This window comes from Scyliorhinus torazame, chromosome 18, assembly GCF_047496885.1.
Source record: "Scyliorhinus torazame isolate Kashiwa2021f chromosome 18, sScyTor2.1, whole genome shotgun sequence".
NCBI lineage: Eukaryota > Metazoa > Chordata > Chondrichthyes > Carcharhiniformes > Scyliorhinidae > Scyliorhinus > Scyliorhinus torazame.
In genome coordinates, this window is record NC_092724.1 from 127,904,456 (window position 1) to 127,921,302 (window position 16,847).

The 16,847-nt window shown below is 50.6% G+C and overlaps 1 protein-coding gene across 3 annotated transcripts in view; it reads left to right on the forward strand.

Annotated features, from left to right (window-relative positions):
* Positions 1-16,847, forward strand: part of LOC140395495 (alpha-1,6-mannosylglycoprotein 6-beta-N-acetylglucosaminyltransferase B-like) — a 1,325,626-nt gene that overhangs the window by 1,173,557 nt on the left and 135,222 nt on the right. For all 3 annotated transcript variants that reach the window (XM_072483321.1, XM_072483322.1, XM_072483323.1), the window contains one exon: positions 5,434-5,564. In XM_072483321.1, coding sequence (XP_072339422.1) covers positions 5,434-5,564 — 131 coding nt within the window. The remainder of the gene's footprint in view (positions 1-5,433; positions 5,565-16,847) is intronic.

Consider the following 16,847-nt stretch of genomic DNA (forward strand, 5'->3'; position numbering starts at 1 on the left):
GATATCAGACAATCTGTCTTGTGTTTATTATTGATGTCTGCGGCAAGACAGACATGGCTCACAAAAATCAACTTATCTGAAAGAATCATGGGGATGAACCTGGCTGATTCTCCCATTTCTATCATAAATTATGCAGGAATATTTCAAACTCCTGAACTGGACACAGCTCTCAAGGGAAACACTGACTTTGCAGCACATGCAGCGATGAGTTTATTTGGGAAGTGAATATTTAACCATCAAACAATAGAAGTATTGATGGGACTGTAAAGTCACAAGAGCAGAGATGGGTGTTCATATTTCAGGTGCCAGGCACTTAAAATTAGGAATCAAATGGGGAGGAGTGTGACGAGGAAAGCCAGATTGAAATGGCTTCCATCAGGCCATTGGTTGGGGGGGGTTATTCGTTCATGGGATGTGGACATCGCTGGCTGGACCAGCATTTATGGCCCATCCCCCTGTGGGCATTTAAGAGTCAACCACATTGCTGGTGGGTGCAGAGTCACATGTAGGCCAGACCAGGTAAGGGTGACAGATTTCCTTCCCTAAAGGACATCAGTGAACCAGAGGGGTTTTTAACGACAATTGACAATCTTTTAATTCCAGATTTTAAATTGAATTCAAATTCCACCATCTGCCCTGATGGGATTCAAACCTAGGTCTCTGGAGCATTACCCTGGGTCTCTGGATTACTAGTCCAATGACAATACCCTACACCACTGTAGACCACCGGTTTACGGTGGCGTAGTTAGCGATGGTGGGAAGGCACCAGAGGTAATGGGCTGTATGTTGAGGGGGTCAGAGATCAGTCAGGCAAGGGGGGAGAGGAGTGAATTGCAGATCACGGGTTAACTCTGAAAAAGGTCTCAGCCACAATGTCCAGCTCTGCAATACCACTGGTTTCAGCGTTACGAGAGCTGGCAGATGAAAACACTGGCGGGGGATCTACTACCAATGACCTCCAGGCCAGACCACGGCAAGCACCATGTTTTGAATGACAATAGCTCAGACATCCCTTGATGTTGGAAGACTGCAGAGTGGTTAGGCTGTGACTTCAGTCAATGCCCCAATGTTGATTTGTTGCCCAGCTTGCCTTATTGGACCTCATCGATTCTGTTAATGTCCTCATAACTGAACAAGAAGGAACCCCCAACTAGCAATATTTAAAGGGATCATCGTTCTCCTTTCATAAGACCATAAGACATAGGAGCAGAATTAGGCCACTTGGCCCATCGAGTCTGCTCCGCCATTCAATCTTGGCTGATATTTTCTCATCCCTATTATCCTGACTTCTCCCCATTAACTCAGATCCTCTTATTAATCAAGATTTCAGGTGAGGTGTTTTTGACTTTCTTTTGTTGCAGGAGGGTTAGTGGAAGTACAGCATGCTGTGTAGACCTTTGGAAGGAGTGGTGTGGATTAATAGACTTCTGACCAGAAAACATGCTGCCCAGTCATTGGGACCATAGTTGCTGTTCGTCTGAGACCTCATCATGACATGGAAATGGAGCACAGGCAACAGAGAGGAGAAACTGGACACAGAGGGTGGATGAGAGAAAGATTTCTCAACTGAAGTCGGGACCCATCTAGTATCTTCAGGGAGCACTTCTTTTTTTTTTAAATTTAGAGTACCCAATTCACTTTTTCCAATTAAGGGGAAATTTAGCGTGGCCAATCCACCTAGCTTGCACATTTTTGGGTTGTGGGGGCGAAACCCACGCAAACGCAGGGAGAATGTGCAAACTCCACACGGACAGTGACCCAGAGCTGGGGTCGCACCTGGGACCTCGGCACCGTGAGGCCGCACTGCTAACCCACTACGCGACCGTGCTGCCCTGGGGAGCACTTCTACCTTCACCTCAGCCAGGAGCAGTACTTCATTGTACTGCAGCAGTGCTGCACCACCAAGGAAGTAGTCACAGAATGATAACACATCTTCGAACCAGGCCAGCAGCCGAAGAGCGGAGCAAGGACCAGAAATCTCACCAAGGTCCTCAATTTCCTTGCTAATAAATCCTTTTAGGATGGAACTGGCAACATTGCCAACATTTCTCAGTTTGCTGTGCATTGTTGCATCCAAAAAAGCACTGTACATAAAGAAAGTTCAATGGCTACATCATCTGCAGCTCATACTTCATACTAGATTGAAAGATGGGGCTGAAATTGTATTTGAGATGTTGCGTAGGCAGAAACACATGATAGTCCCGTGGGAACGCCACATTGCCGGTTCCAACACTTCAGGGTTGGTATGATAATAATTCAGATGACCACCTCCTGCACAGGAGGAGCCATGCCTGGCCCCCAGTTGCTCCCTCTTGTTATGTGCTACCTCATCCTGCAAGAGAGAGGAGACAGTGTCAGTGAGTGTGTTGCTGTGTGCTCAGGTCATAAAGTGATCATAGGTCATATAATTTACAAAAGGAGGCCATTCGGCCCATTGAGTCAGCACCAGCCCTTGGAAAGAGCACCCTACTTAAGCCCGTGCCTCCACCCCATCCCTGTAACCCAGCAACCCCACCCAACGTTTTGGACACTAAGGGGCAATTTAGCATGGTTTATCTGTCACAGTTGAATAGCTGGAATGATGTGGAAGCTGGAAGCTGTGAATGGAAGCTTGCAGCACTGGTAAGTGAGTGACGGTGAAGTGGAACATATGACTGGAGGGCTGTTAGAAATACTAGATGGGCAGTGAGGAATATGTAATGCATTGATACAGTGCATGAGGTTATTGTTGCTTTTGGCAGAATATGACATTTGAAGATTCATTCACTGACTTTGACCACTGGTGTCAGATCGTTGAACTTTCTCTGGCACTGTAACCAGACTCTCAGAGTCAGATTCCAATTGACCTCCATGGCTATCTGCTCCCTGCCCCTTCCATATGCTTGTCCGAATGGCCTCCTGGCCCTACGCAGGATTAAGGACTGTCTCCTCCTTTCCACCCCCTGCACTGAAGTCTCTGGAGCTGCATGGAAGAACCTGGAACCTCTCTCTGGGATGTGCTGTTCTATTTCTCAGAATATTACCTACACATGAAGTCTTTCACAGCTACTTCAAAGCTCTACTGCAGTCAGATTTAGGAGGTGCAAGCTGGCTTTAAAACGTGTAGGCCAGTTTTAATGATGCCAATCTTGCCCTAATCTGGGCCCTGTGCCAAGTGTGCAACGACTCAGTACCACGTTTAGCATTGGGCTGCACACCACAACCATGAAGATGTGCAGACACATTACAGCATGGGTACTGTCTGCATCACTTCCATCGGGAGCAGGGTAGTCACACATCGCAAACCCTCATTCACGTATAGGCTGTATCCAATTTTTCAGCCAAAGATTAGAGGCACATAACCTCATTAAAATATTTAAGTTCCTGTTGTTGAGCTAGCGCATAATACCCTATCAGGTATTTTATTCCAAGTTTTTTGTTTTGTTTTGTTTTGTTTTTTGTGCGTGTTCCCTGCTCTTCTATGTGTATATATATATATATTTTATTCTGTGTACATAACGGTAAATATACTTTGTTCAAAAACCCAATAAAAAACATTTATAAAAAGAAATATTTAAGTTAGAGGTCTGCCTTCAGCAAGCTTATTTTCCTGCCATCCCCAACCAAACTCCCTAAAAATCAGAAGTGGCTACACTAGAGTTGTGTTCCCCTTTTCAATCCTTATTTTATATCGTGAACCAATTGCCCTACAACAAACATAACTATCTTCCTTGTGTTCTTCGCAAGATGATCAGGGAACTAAATGCATCACCAAGCTTGGATTGTTACAACGATATTATCAAAAATTCTAACATCTCTTTCCAAAGGACTTTGGAAAAATTACCATGCACTCAGCCACCATTGCTGAAATTTGGATTATGACTAGATAATATATCATGTGCGCTGGATTGAATAATGCAGATCGTTAACCTCAAATCGTTTTGGAAGTCAAGGAGAAATGGCATTGTTTTCATCTGGAAATTATTGTGGCATAATTCGTGCGACATATTGCATCTGAGCATCTTCAGGGTCACTTGCTGTGATCCTCATTATTATCCCACGGGCCTTCTCTTTCAAATGATTGGAGAGATTTGTGAGAGCGCAAGGTGGAAAAACTAAATTCAGTTGGCCAATTCTTCTTTACTTGCTTCATTTTTCTTACGTTTCTTGTTTTATTTTGTAAAGTTAGACCGTGAAGAGGAAAATAGCACCGGTAACCATTTGTATGTATTAGTACACATTACTGAGGGATTGCTTAACTGAGCATTCAGTGTTGGAGCTTTTTCTATCACGGTTCATAGGAGGTTAAAAACCAAGTTCACTCACAGAATATAGATGGAGTTGATTTTCAATTTCGGCAGATGTGCAGTGCAGTGTGCTTTGTGCCCACCTATGGCTCCTGACCCGGACCTGATGAGCAGTGGGGAAATGCCACAATAGTTACCTAGTTAATTTCTTGCTGTTGCCTGTCCAAATGTTACCCAAAAATGACCAAAAAAGAGAAGGAAATATAATCCATTGCATCTGGTTAGACATCTAAATGAGAGGCCAAGCCATCGAGCATGTATGTTTGATTGGCAGTTCTACTTGAATTTAAAACATGCATATTTAAGTTTTCTTTGTCCTGGGCTATTTTGAGACGAATTCCCCAGAATCCCTTGTTCCCATTAGCATTCCCGTCTGAAGCCAAAGAGAGGGACAAAGAAGTCAGGTAGTTTCTCACTGATCAGTAGAAAATTACCAATGTTCATCGATGTTCGTTGTAATTTAGCACAGCAGGCATAATTTTTTTTCTATCTCTGTGATGATCTGCTGTCTGTCATTGCTTCTGATTAACCAGCCATTACTGTTTCGTAAATATGTTTGGCAGATAACAGCCAAAGTGACTGTCTAGTGAATGCTTTGTTCTACCAGCATTGAGGGTAACCATATCAGAGCTTGCTATAACCGTCGTCACAATACAGACCAGGATCATTGGTTTTTTTTCCCATGTGCAAACAACATTTTTCCTATCCACTAGACTTCTCCATATTTCTGGCCTGATTTTGTAGGGTCTTTTGCATTACCAAATGATTGTTGCAAACTACTCTGCACAAAATTACAATGATAACAACTGATTATATACAAGGATGTATTACGGTACTTTACTGGGTCGTGTGAAGGTATTTATATCTGCAGACATAAAATAAAAATTGGATGCTACTAAATAATACAAAATATAATTTCTCCACTTTTTTGGCATTCTTATTTTAGCTGCTATATAATGAGAAACACATATGCGACCCAGCTTCAAAATCTAAATACTGTATGATTAGAATAAAGCCAATATGAATTGATAACAAAACTGATGACCGTATTTTGCATGTCATCATATTTATATTGTTCTCGTTCAATAATTTTAAGGTTCTGCATATCTGTTATTTACCACAATGTGTGCTATTTGTTTCTTGATAGCACACAGTCCTGACAACTCATTTATGGGTTTTGTAGCTGAGATACTGAATAACACTGAGAAAAAGGCCATTCAATCAAGCAAGGTCAACAACATGGCAGTTGTGTATGGAAAAGATGCTAATATGTGGAAGGTAGGAAGAATATTATTATTCCTAGTTACTATATTATTGTACGGTATAAATTCTGACCAGGAAAATTAAGAAAGAGAGAAAATACGTTAAAAATTGAACCGAAAGAATCTGGGGCTAAATTCAACAGCACCCAAAACAACGCACGGAGTCACGATGCATAATTAGCTCATGACCATTGACTGCAACACTATCAACATGGGGGTTACATGTTTCTGGCTGTTTTAAATAATTTCACTGTCCAACCAGCACTAACCACACTGTTGGTTGGCTTGGCACCTGAATAAGGTATCATCTGTTGCAACTAGTCATTGCTGTTTAAAGAGCAGATGCATTGTGGCTGGTTCAGTTGCTGGGAGTGCGAGGGAGCAGGACAGAACCTGGGAAAAACAGAACAATAGGACAACATGGGTGAGAATGGATTCCAAGCTGTCAGATACTGCACTTGACGTCTTGCTGGAAGGGGTGAAAAAGAGGAGAGGTGTCCTGTGCCTCCAGGAGAAAAGGAGGCCCACCAGACACATGTTCATATTTAATGGAAGCAGTTAGTTGCGGAAGCCAATGGCAGAAGTCACGCACCAAAGACCCGGATGCAGTGCTGCAAGATGTTCAATGACTTCATCCGAGTGATTAAAGTCAGTGAATGCATCTTTAAATGCCAAGTCCAACTACCTGCACCTTTAGCCTCAAACACTGTTCAGCTCAGCACAGCCTCATCATTCACCCAGCAACAATTTCTATCATTTGGGACACATTCCTGGCAATTATATTTTATTTTTATTTTTTTTAATTTTCTTTTTATTTTTTTTTCTTTCTTTCTTTATTTTTATGAATTTAGAGTACCCAATTCATTTTTTTTCCAATTAAGGGGCAATGTAGCATGGCCAATCCACCTACCCTGCACATCTTTGGGTTGTGGGGGTGAAACCCACACAAACACGGGGTTAATGTGCAAACTCCACACGGTCAGTGACCCAGAGCTGGGATCGAACCTGGGACCTCGGCGCCGTGAGGCAGCAGGGCTAACCCACTGCGCCACCGTGCTGCCCCTGCAATTATATTTTATACAGCACCCTCCCAAACATAGCACTGCTGTAAGCCTCACACTCACATCCCCATATCTCACAATTTCCACATGCTGCCTATTACTCCACCTTGAGAGATACATCTGACAAACTGGTCACACATCATGCACCAACGCTCTTTCCTATTTCCTGCAAAACAAGGTGGAGCACAATTGGAGGCAGCAGGAGCAAACTGGCCAGGCAGTGGAGGAACAGCAAGAAGACATCAGAAATAGAAGAAGGAGTAAATCATTCAACCCATCAAGCCTTCTCCAGCATTCAACTGGATCATGGTTGATCTTCTCCCTCAATGCCATTTTCCCACACTAGCCCCAAATCTCTTGATATCTTTAATAATGCGAAATCTACCCATCTCTGTCTTCAATTTTCCTTGATCTCTGAGCCTCCACAGCCATCTGGGTAAAGGCTTTCTCAGATTCACCCCACTCTGAGCGAAGAAATTCCTCCTCATCTCAGTCCTAAATGGCCTATCTCATATTCTGACATTGTGTGCCCTGGTTCTGGACTCATTTAGCCTGTCTAACTCCCATGGAAGCCTCTTTGTATCCTCCACACAACTCCCATTCCCACCTAGTCTTGTGTCATTTGCAAACTTGGACATGTTACATTCGGTCCCCACATCCAAATCATTGATATAGATTATGTATGTCACGACACCTAGGCTAGAGTCCCACTTGACCCAGAGTTGCAACACGGGTGAAATACGATTTTATTTAAAATACCCGAGGACCATTGTTGATCCCAATAAACGATAGTCACCAGGTTTATAACTTTAAAGCACGAGTAGTCTTTTATTATGTACAGTATTATAATTAAGACAGAAAATGTAACTGTCTATCTTCTACCCCTTTTCCAGCCCTCACCCCTTCTTAACTTGCCGCACTCTCTCCACACATACACACAGACAAACAACACATCGGGGAAAGGGTGGTGAAAAGGGAAAGACAATATTAATAAAAATACAAAGATAAGGATCTTTGATGCACTGGGATGACTTCCAGTCGATGTCTTTCTGACGTTCAGACTTTCATTTTGGCACTTCTTCCTTCTAGGCTTGAGATGGTTTTCTCTGGTAAGGTTGTCTGCTTTCTCTGCAGACTTAGCATCATTTGAGGTTCATAGCAAAGAGTGTGCCAGCACTCAGTGCTTTAAGAACAATAGAGTAGGTTTTTAACTTCAGCAAGCAGGAGGGAGAGAAAAAGAACTCCTTTCACTTCCAAGTTCCTTTTGCCACGTTCTCTCAGAAAGCATCAGACAAGAACCAAATAACTTACTGTTGTCAGGCAGAACATTGTCCCTGACCAACTCACCGATTGCCAGTTAACCAATTGAACCACATCCCTCAAAAGCTGGTTCCTAAGATCCACTCGATGCCGAGGAGTCTGAATTTTCCTCTCCAAAATACAAAACCTGGGAACACGGTGTCCTGGCAAGCAGACTATTTCAACCGAGTCTTCTGCTTAAAGGCACATCCCAATTATGGGTCCATGGTCCAAAAATAATAAAATAAAATAAAAAGCATTGGAACTAAGGAAATAACAGGAAAGACTCTTCCAATTGTGAACAGCTGAGACCCCAGCACTGGTACCCATTTATTCACAGCCTGTCAACCTGAGGATGACCCCTTTCTTCCTGTTTTCTATCCATAAAACAATTCTCAATCCATGCCAGTTTATTACTCCTTATTCCAAATGTCCTCATTTTGCTTACTAATCTCTGTGGAACCTTCTGAAAATCCAAATACACTCCATCCACTGGTTCCCCTTTATCTAATCTGCGAGCTACATCATCAAAAAACCTCAACAGAATTGTCAAACATGATTTCCATTTCATAAATCTATGTTGATTCTACCCAATCCTGCCATTATTTTCTAAGTGTCCAGTTATCACATCCTTTAGAACAGGTTCTAGCACTTTCCGAACTCCGGATGTCAAGCTAAAAGGTCTGTGGTTCGCCATTTTCTCTCTCTCTCCTTAAAGGGGTTACGTTTGCTACCTTGCAATCTGCAGCAAACATTCCAGAATCTGTAGAATTTTGGAAGATGACTTCCGATCCCGACAGTAACCTCATTCAATATTATGGGATGCAGACCATCAGGTCCAGGGAATTTCATAGATTATCATAGATTATCATAGAATTTACAGTGCAGAAGGAGGCTATTCAGCCCATCGAGTCTGCACCGGCTCTTGGAAAGAGCACCCTACCCAAGGTCAACACCTCCACCCTATCCCCATAACCCAGTAACCCCACCCAACACTCAGGGCAATTTTGGACACTAAGGGCAATTTATCATGGCCAATCCACCTAACCTGCACACCTTTGGAAACCGGAGCACCCGGAGGAAACCCACACACACACGGGGAGGATGTGCAGACTCCGCACAGACAGTGACCCAAGCCAGAATCAAACCTGGGACCCTGGAGCTGTGAAGGAATTGTGCTATCCACAATGCTACCATGCTGCCCCTTTATCAACCTTTAGTCCTATTAATTTCTCTGGAACTTCTTTTTACTAATACTAATTTCTTTACGGTCTTCAATCTCGCGAGTCCATTGCTTCTCTAGTATTTAAGGTTTTTTTTGTATCCTCCAAGGTGAAAATACACACAAAGGTTGGAATCTCCTGGCCGTCCACGTAAGCAAGATCCTCCGGTCTCACCAATGGCCCACCCCCGCTGCAGGTTTTCCAGTGGTGAGGGGGTGCATTCAATGAGAAACCCCATTGACAGTGGCAGGACCAGAAGATCCCTCCACTGGCCGATGGCAGGCTGCCGTCACCACCCCATAACACGCAGCGGGTTGCACGGAAAATCCCGCCCAAAATATCTGTTTAGTTTCTCTGCCTTTCCTTATTCTCCATTATAAATACTCCTATCATCATGTAATGGCCGCACATTTGACTTTGCTAACCTTTTCCATTTCATCTACCTATCGAAGCTTTTACTGTCCATTTTTATGTTTCACATTAGTTTACTTTGATATTGTATTTTCTCTTCCTTTATCAGTTTCTAAAATGTGTTCTAAATGAATTCTAAAATGCTCCTACTCCTTAGGCTTACTACTTTTTTGGTAAATTTATATGCCTATTCCTTGGATCTGATACAGTCCTTAACTTCTCTTATTAGCCAAGGCTGGGTCACTTTTCCTTTTTGGATTTTGTATCTAAAAGGAATGTAGATTTGTTTCAAACCATGTACTAATAATTTAAATGCTGGCTATTGCTTGTCTACCATCATACCTTTTAAGGTAGTTTCCCAATCTACCACAGCCAACTTGCCACTCATACCTTCTTAGTTTCCTTTGTCCAGACTTAAAATTGAACTACATTACTTAAAATCTTAATGTAGCATTCCAGCATATTATGGTCACTCTTCCCTAAAGTTTCTTCCCTTATTAAGAAGCCTTTTTCATTGCACCATACTCGATCTAGAATAGCCTGTCCTCTCGCTGGAACTTTAGCATACTATTCTGGAAAACCATCTTGTATACATTCAAGGAATTTGTCCTCCACAGCATTAGTGCTAATTAGATTTACCCAGTTTATATGTATATTGAAGACCCCCATGATTACTGCATTACTCTTTTACATGTACCTCTATTTTCCTGATTTATATCATGCCCTGCATTACCACTATTGCTCAATGGCCTATAAACAACATCTACCAATGTTTGTTGCATCTTGTTGTTTCTTAGTTCCATCCAAACTGATTGAACATCTTGATCTTCTGATCTAAGATCCTTTCTGACTAACGTACTAATCTCATCCTTTATTAACAGCACTATGCCACCTCCTTTTCCTTTTTGCCTATCCTTCCTAAATTTCACAGATCCTTGAATATTTTGTTCCTAGCCTTGGTCACCCTGCAGCCATGTCTCCGCAATTGCAGTTAGATCACGGGCTGAGTTCTCCGATAATGTGGCTCAGTGTTGACACCGTCGTAAACTCCGTAGACTTTTACCACGGCGTCAATGGGCTCCCAGGCCCACCGATTCAACAGCCCACAAGGGGCCAGCATGGGCACCGCGGGAAGCATCTGAGGGAGCGGCCACCGATACGCGCCTTAAAGTCACATCCGCCACAAACACTTCCGTCGCATGGATGATGGCCGCCCGCCGTACAGTGCCGAGATTTCGGGAGGTAGAGCTGGACACCTTCCTGGATGCCATGGAGCAGAGGAGGGGGGTCCTGTATCCCGCACCCGGCAACAGGATAGCAGCCGCCGCCTTCCAGCGTCCATGGGTGGAGGTGGGCGATGCCGTCAGCGCCATCGGGACGGTTGTCAGGACAGGTGAGCAGTGCCGCAAAAAGTTGCATAACCTACTCAGGGCAGCCAGGGTGAGTATCCATCACTGTGCCCATGGCACCAACACATGTGAACTGCTCCCCCCCCCCCCCCACAATGGGACAGTCCCACCCCTGCCCTGACCCTGATGGCTGCACACACCCATGGCAGCCGCAGTGGCCTCGGGCCCTGTGCACCAATGCTATCATGGACCCAATCGCTGGGCAGCATGCGTCGGACCATCTAACACTGTTGCTGTCTGTATGCCCCCCCGCCCCAGGAGAAAAAGGCCCATAACCACAGGGAGTGGGAGAAGACTTGGGGGGGGGGGGCACCTGAACTGTATCCCCTCACCGTGGCCGAGCAAAGGGCACTTGGCCTCGCTGGCGGACCCGAGGGTTGGGAGGTTGTCGATGCCAAGGTCGGAGGCGTGTCATCAAGTGAGACGTGCCCCTGCCTAGCCATGGCCCCTCACAACACATTTGTGCCAAACCCCATCCCCCCTCACCACAACCCCCCCCCCCCCCCCTTCACCCCACCCAACCCCACTCCACTTCACCCCATGCACCCCCACCCGTGGGCCCAGGACATGGCTGCCCACTCACAGGCAGCCATGTGCCAGAGCCATGTGCAGATTGCGGCGGCACTCCTCACTGTGGCCCAGTCCCAGCAGGCCATGGCCCAGTCTCAGCAGGCCATGGCCCAGTCTCAGCAGGCCATGGCCCAGTCCCAGCAGGCCACGGCCCAGTCTCAGCAGGCCATGGCCCAGTCTCAGCAGGCCATGGCCCAGTCTCAGCAAGCCATGGCCCAGTCCCAGCAGGCCATGGCCCAGTCCCAGCAGGCCATGGCTGAGAGCATCCATGCCATTGCCCAGGTGCTGGCCAGCGTCGAACAGACACAGAGGGAGATGGCACAGTCCCAGAGTGAGGTAGCACAGTCCCAGTGGGATGTGTCACGATCCCAGTCAGGGATGGCACACTCCCTGGGCTCCATAGCCGCTAACGTCCAGACCCTTGCTGATGCCACGGCGGGACCCCAGGACTGGCAGCGCAGATGTTGGGGATGCCTCGGGGGAATGCTCCGTTTGCACCCCCATCCCATGGAGAAGCCCGCGGGCCACTGGACACCCCGAGGGAGGAGGTGGTGCTGAGGACCGTACCGATGACTCCTTCAGGCAAGATCCTGGAACACTGCACCACCTCGGACTCCCCCCCCCTACTGTCCCTGGTGCATCTGGTAGGCAGCGGGCAGAGCAATGCGGCAGCACGCCAACCGGCCAAGGAGCGGCTGGCCGCATCCAGACTGGGCTGCCCCAGGAAACGTGCGCCAACGGGGACGCTTGTCGCAGGGCAGGAGTCTCAGCAGTCCCCTCCACTCCTGCAGAGTCGTCTGGGGAATCACTTAGGCGTAGTGATAGGGCTCGTAAGGGCAGAAGGTTAGACACTGAGTAAGTTGGCACGGGTGCAGGGGACAGTAAAGCTATAGGGGCTGGGGCACATGTATATAACAGTACAAATTAACACTTTTTATCAATGATGGAAGCTGCTTCTGTGCTTAGTCTGATGTGTCTGGGGGAGGGAGGTAAGTGCCGCTTTGGCTGAGGGGGGGATGGAACATTGAGCCCCAGTGGGTGTGCCGTGCAGTCCCAGTAACCGTTCTCCCCGCTGGATGTCCACACCACCCCGTCCACGTGCATGAGTCAGACAGTGTCTCACGATTTGGAGCTCAGTGCTCATCGCAAAGCGGGCTGTCATCATCCTCCATGCCATGGACCAGACCCGCTGTCACTGGCAAACATGTGCCCCCAGCTTGATGTGCCACAGGTGGATGTTTAATGGAGGGGTGGTGTGCAGGCGGGTGTTGCGGTGGTGGGGAAGGTGAGTGTGGTGGTGGTGGCGGAGGTGAGTGTGGTCGGTGGTGGGGGAGGTGAGTGTGGTCGGTGGTGGGAAGGTGAGTGTGGTCGGTGGTGGGGGAGGTGAATGTGGCCGGTGGTGGGGGAGGAGAGCGTGGTCGGTGGTGGGGGAGGTGAGTGTGGCCGGTGGTGGGGGAGGGGAGTGTGGTCGGTGGTGGGGGAGGTGAGTGTGGTCGGTGGTGGGGAAGGTGAGTGTGGTCGGTGGTGAGGTGGTGAGTTTGGTCGGTGGTGAGTGTGGTGATGGTGGCGGAGGTGAGTGTGGTCGGTGGTGGGGGAGGGGAGTGTGGTCGGTGGTGGGGGAGGTGAGTGTGGCCGGTGGTGGGGGAGGGGAGTGTGGTCGGTGGTGGGGGAGGTGAGTGTGGTCGGTGGTCGGGGAGGTGAGTGTGGTCGGTGGTGGGGGAGGTGAGTGTGGTGGTGGTGGGGAGGTGAGTGTGGTCGGTGGTGGGGGAGATGAGTGTGGCCGGTGGTGGGGGAGGTGAGTGTGGTCGGTGGTGAGTGTGGTCGCTGGTGAGGTGGTGAGTGTGGTCGGTGATGGGGGAGCTGAGTGTGGTCGGTGGTGGGGGAGGTGAGTGTGGTCGGTGATGGGGGAGCTGAGTGTGGTCGGTGGTGGGGGAGGTGAGTGTGGTCGGTGGTGAGTGTGGTCGGTGGTGAGGTGGTGAGTGTGGTCGGTGATGGGGGAGCTGAGTGTGGTCGGTGGTGGGGGAGGTGAGTGTGGTCGGTGATGGGGGAGCTGAGTGTGGTCGGTGGTGGGGGAGGTGAGTGTGGTCGGTGGTGGGGGAGGTGAGTGTGGTCGGTGGTGGGGGAGCTGAGTGTGGTCGGTGGTCGGGGAGGTGAGTGTGGTCGGTGGTGGGGGAGGTGAGTGTGGTCGGTGGTGGGGGAGGTGAGTGTGGTCGGTGGTGGGGGAGGAGAGTGTGGTCGGTGGTGGGGGAGGAGAGTGTGGTCGGTGGTGGGGGAGGTGAGTGTGGTCGGTGGTGGGGGAGGTGAGTGTGGTCGGTGGTGGGGGGGTGAGTGTGGTCGGTGGTGGGGGAGGAGAGGGTGTTCGGTGGTGGGGGTGGTGAGTGTGGTCGGTGGTGGGGAGGTGAGTGTGGTGGTGGTGGGGGAGGAGAGGGTGTTCGGTGGTGGGGGAGGTGAGTGTGGTCGGTGGTGGGGGAGGTGAGTGTGGTCGGTGGTGAGTGTGGTCGGTGGTGGGGGAGGTGAGTGTGGTCGGTGGTGGGGGGGTGAGTGTGGTCGGTGGTGAGTGTGGTCGGTGGTGGGGGAGGTGAGTGTGGTCGGTGGTGGGGGGGTGAGTGTGGTCGGTGGTGGGGAGGTGAGTGTGGTGGTGGTGGGGGGGTGAGTGTGGTCGGTGGTGGGGGAGGTGAGTGTGGTGGTGGTGGGGGAGGTGAGTGTGGTCGGTGGTGGGGGAGGTGAGTGTGGTCGGTGGTGAGTGTGGTCGGTGGTGGGGGAGGTGAGTGTGGTCGGTGGTGGGGGGGTGAGTGTGGTCGGTGGTGGGGAGGTGAGTGTGGTGGTGGTGGGGGAGGAGAGGGTGTTCGGTGGTGGGGGAGGTGAGTGTGGTCGGTGGTGAGTGTGGTCGGTGGTGGGGAGGTGAGTGTGGATTGGTGGTGAGTGTGGTCGGTGGTGGGGAGGTGAGTGTGGTCGGTGGTGAGTGTGGTCGGTGGTGAGGTGGTGAGTGTGGTTGGTGCTGAGGTGGTGCCTTGTTGTGGTGTCCATGCCCCTTCGCATCAGAGAACCCCCCCCAGTTGGTGAAGCGTGCGGCTATTAAACCGTCCCGTGCTCGCCGGCCCTGCCCGTGGCGTCGTGCTGCTCGCCCCCCATGACCAGCCCCCATGTCCCACCTCTCCCCCTCCTCCTGATTCTCCTCCTCCCCCCTCCTCTACCGTCAGCACATTGCCCCACTGCTGGGCTATCTTTTGGAGGACGCGGCAGACCACAATGATGCGGCCGACCCTCTTTGAGTCGTACTGGAAAGCCCTTCCTGAACGGTCCAGGCACCTGAAGCGCATCTTCAGGACCCCAAAGCACATCTCTACCACTCCCCTGGTTGAACATTGGGGCTGATTGTAGCGGGTCTCCGTGTCGGTCTGTGGCCTCCGTATAGGCGTCATCAGCCAATACCGCAACGTGTAACCCCTGTCGCCCAGTAACCAGCCCCGCAGCCGGGGGGGTGTCCGTCAAACATGTCGGAGGTCACAGATTGTGCCATCACGAAGGAATCATGCACACTGCTCGGGTACCGTGCGCAGACGTGCAGTATCTTCATCTGGTGGTCATAGACCACCTGCACGTTCATGGAGTAGCAGCCCTTCCTGTTCATGAACACCGGCCTGTTATCCGCGGTGGCCACAGGGCGACGTGCACGCAATCGATATCCTAGCTGCCCGAGCATCCTGGTGGGCACGGTCCACGGGGAACTGGATGTACTGCTCCGCAATGGCATACAGGGCGTCAGTCATTGCACGGATGCACCTGTGGACCGATGCCTGTGACATACCGGACAGGTCCCCACTCGGCGACTGGAACGAACACGTCGTGTAGAAATTTAGGGTGACCGTAACCTTGACGGCCACCGGGAGGGGGTGTCCTCCGCCAGTCCCATGCGGTGCCAGATGTTCCATCACATGGCATATGTGGGCCACGGTTTCCCTCAGTCTCCTCCTGCATGCCCTGTCTGGGAGGTCCTGGAATGACATGCAGCGCCGGTACACATGGCACCTCATCAGGCGCCTCCATGGCATCACCTCCTCCTCCCCCTCTCCATCCTCCTCCTCCTCATCATCCTGCAGCTCCCCTTCGTCTGGTTCCTCCTCCTCCTCCTCCTCGGCCTGTCGGGCAGGCGGACCTGCAGCCTGAGAGGCTGCCACATGCCTCGCTGCAGCCCACTACTCACCTGCAGCGTCCGCCTCCTCTCTGAGCCGCCCATATTCACGCTCCCACAGGGCGACATGCAGGGCAGCGGCCCCCGCCGCGGCGGCCAACATCGCTGGGTGGATCCAAACATTATGATCTGCAGTGGGTGAGGGGAAACGGGATGTTATCGTGGCGCCTACAGCCGTCCATAAATAGGTGCCATGGACTACATGGTCGCCCAGGTTGTCACTGTGCGTCCCAGCCACGCATGCCCCCCACCGCTGCCCCGTCGGTGCCATCGCACCGGACGTCCATCGCTCCCGCCAGGGCCACCATTCCATGGCACAGCCCTCACCGGGGGCAGCCGTGGGTCTGGCCCTGCGTCTCCACCCCCGGCGGGTGGCGCCGGCTGGGTGGGGTGGCCGGCGAGGGGCCCCGGCAAACACCCAAACGGCCGTGATGCCTGCAATGGGCCAGCACCCTGTGTGGCTGGCCATCGGCATGGCCGTCGTAATGGCAGCTGTCGCGAGGACATCGCCCTGTCATGGTGAGTGGTTCCCGGCCACTCATCCTGTCTCCCCCACCTTCCCCCACACTCCCCCAACCCTGGTAGGCTTCCCCCAGCCCTGCGTCAGCCATGGGCTTCTCCGTTTTGGCACTCCCAGGTCACCCCACGCCGACCCCTTCCTCCTCCAGGTGGGTCACGACTGGTTGACGATTTTTTATAGGTGGTTAGAACCACGTCGTCGTGACGTCGGAACACGCTGTCGGGACTTCGGCCCATGAGGGGCGCAGCATCGTTAGGGGCCCAGAGAATCGGTCGTCCGGCCAACTTCAGTGAATCTCCGTGCCGTGCGGCAAACGCCGTGATCCCGCGATTTTTTTGGGTGCGGAGACTCGGGGAACGGCGTCGGAGCGACCAGGCGGGCCGTTTCAACGTAAACACCTATTCTTCGGCCAAACGCAAGCTCGGACAATCCAGCCCCACATTAGGGGCGAGGTACTCCGACCCCCCGCCGGGTGGGAGAATCGCCGGGGGCTGGCGTGAATCCCGCCCCCGCCGGTTGCCGAATTCTCCACCACCGGATATTCGGCGGGGGCGGGAATCGCGCCACGCCGGTTGGCGCCCCCCCCCCCCCACGCCCCCGCGATTCTCCCTCCG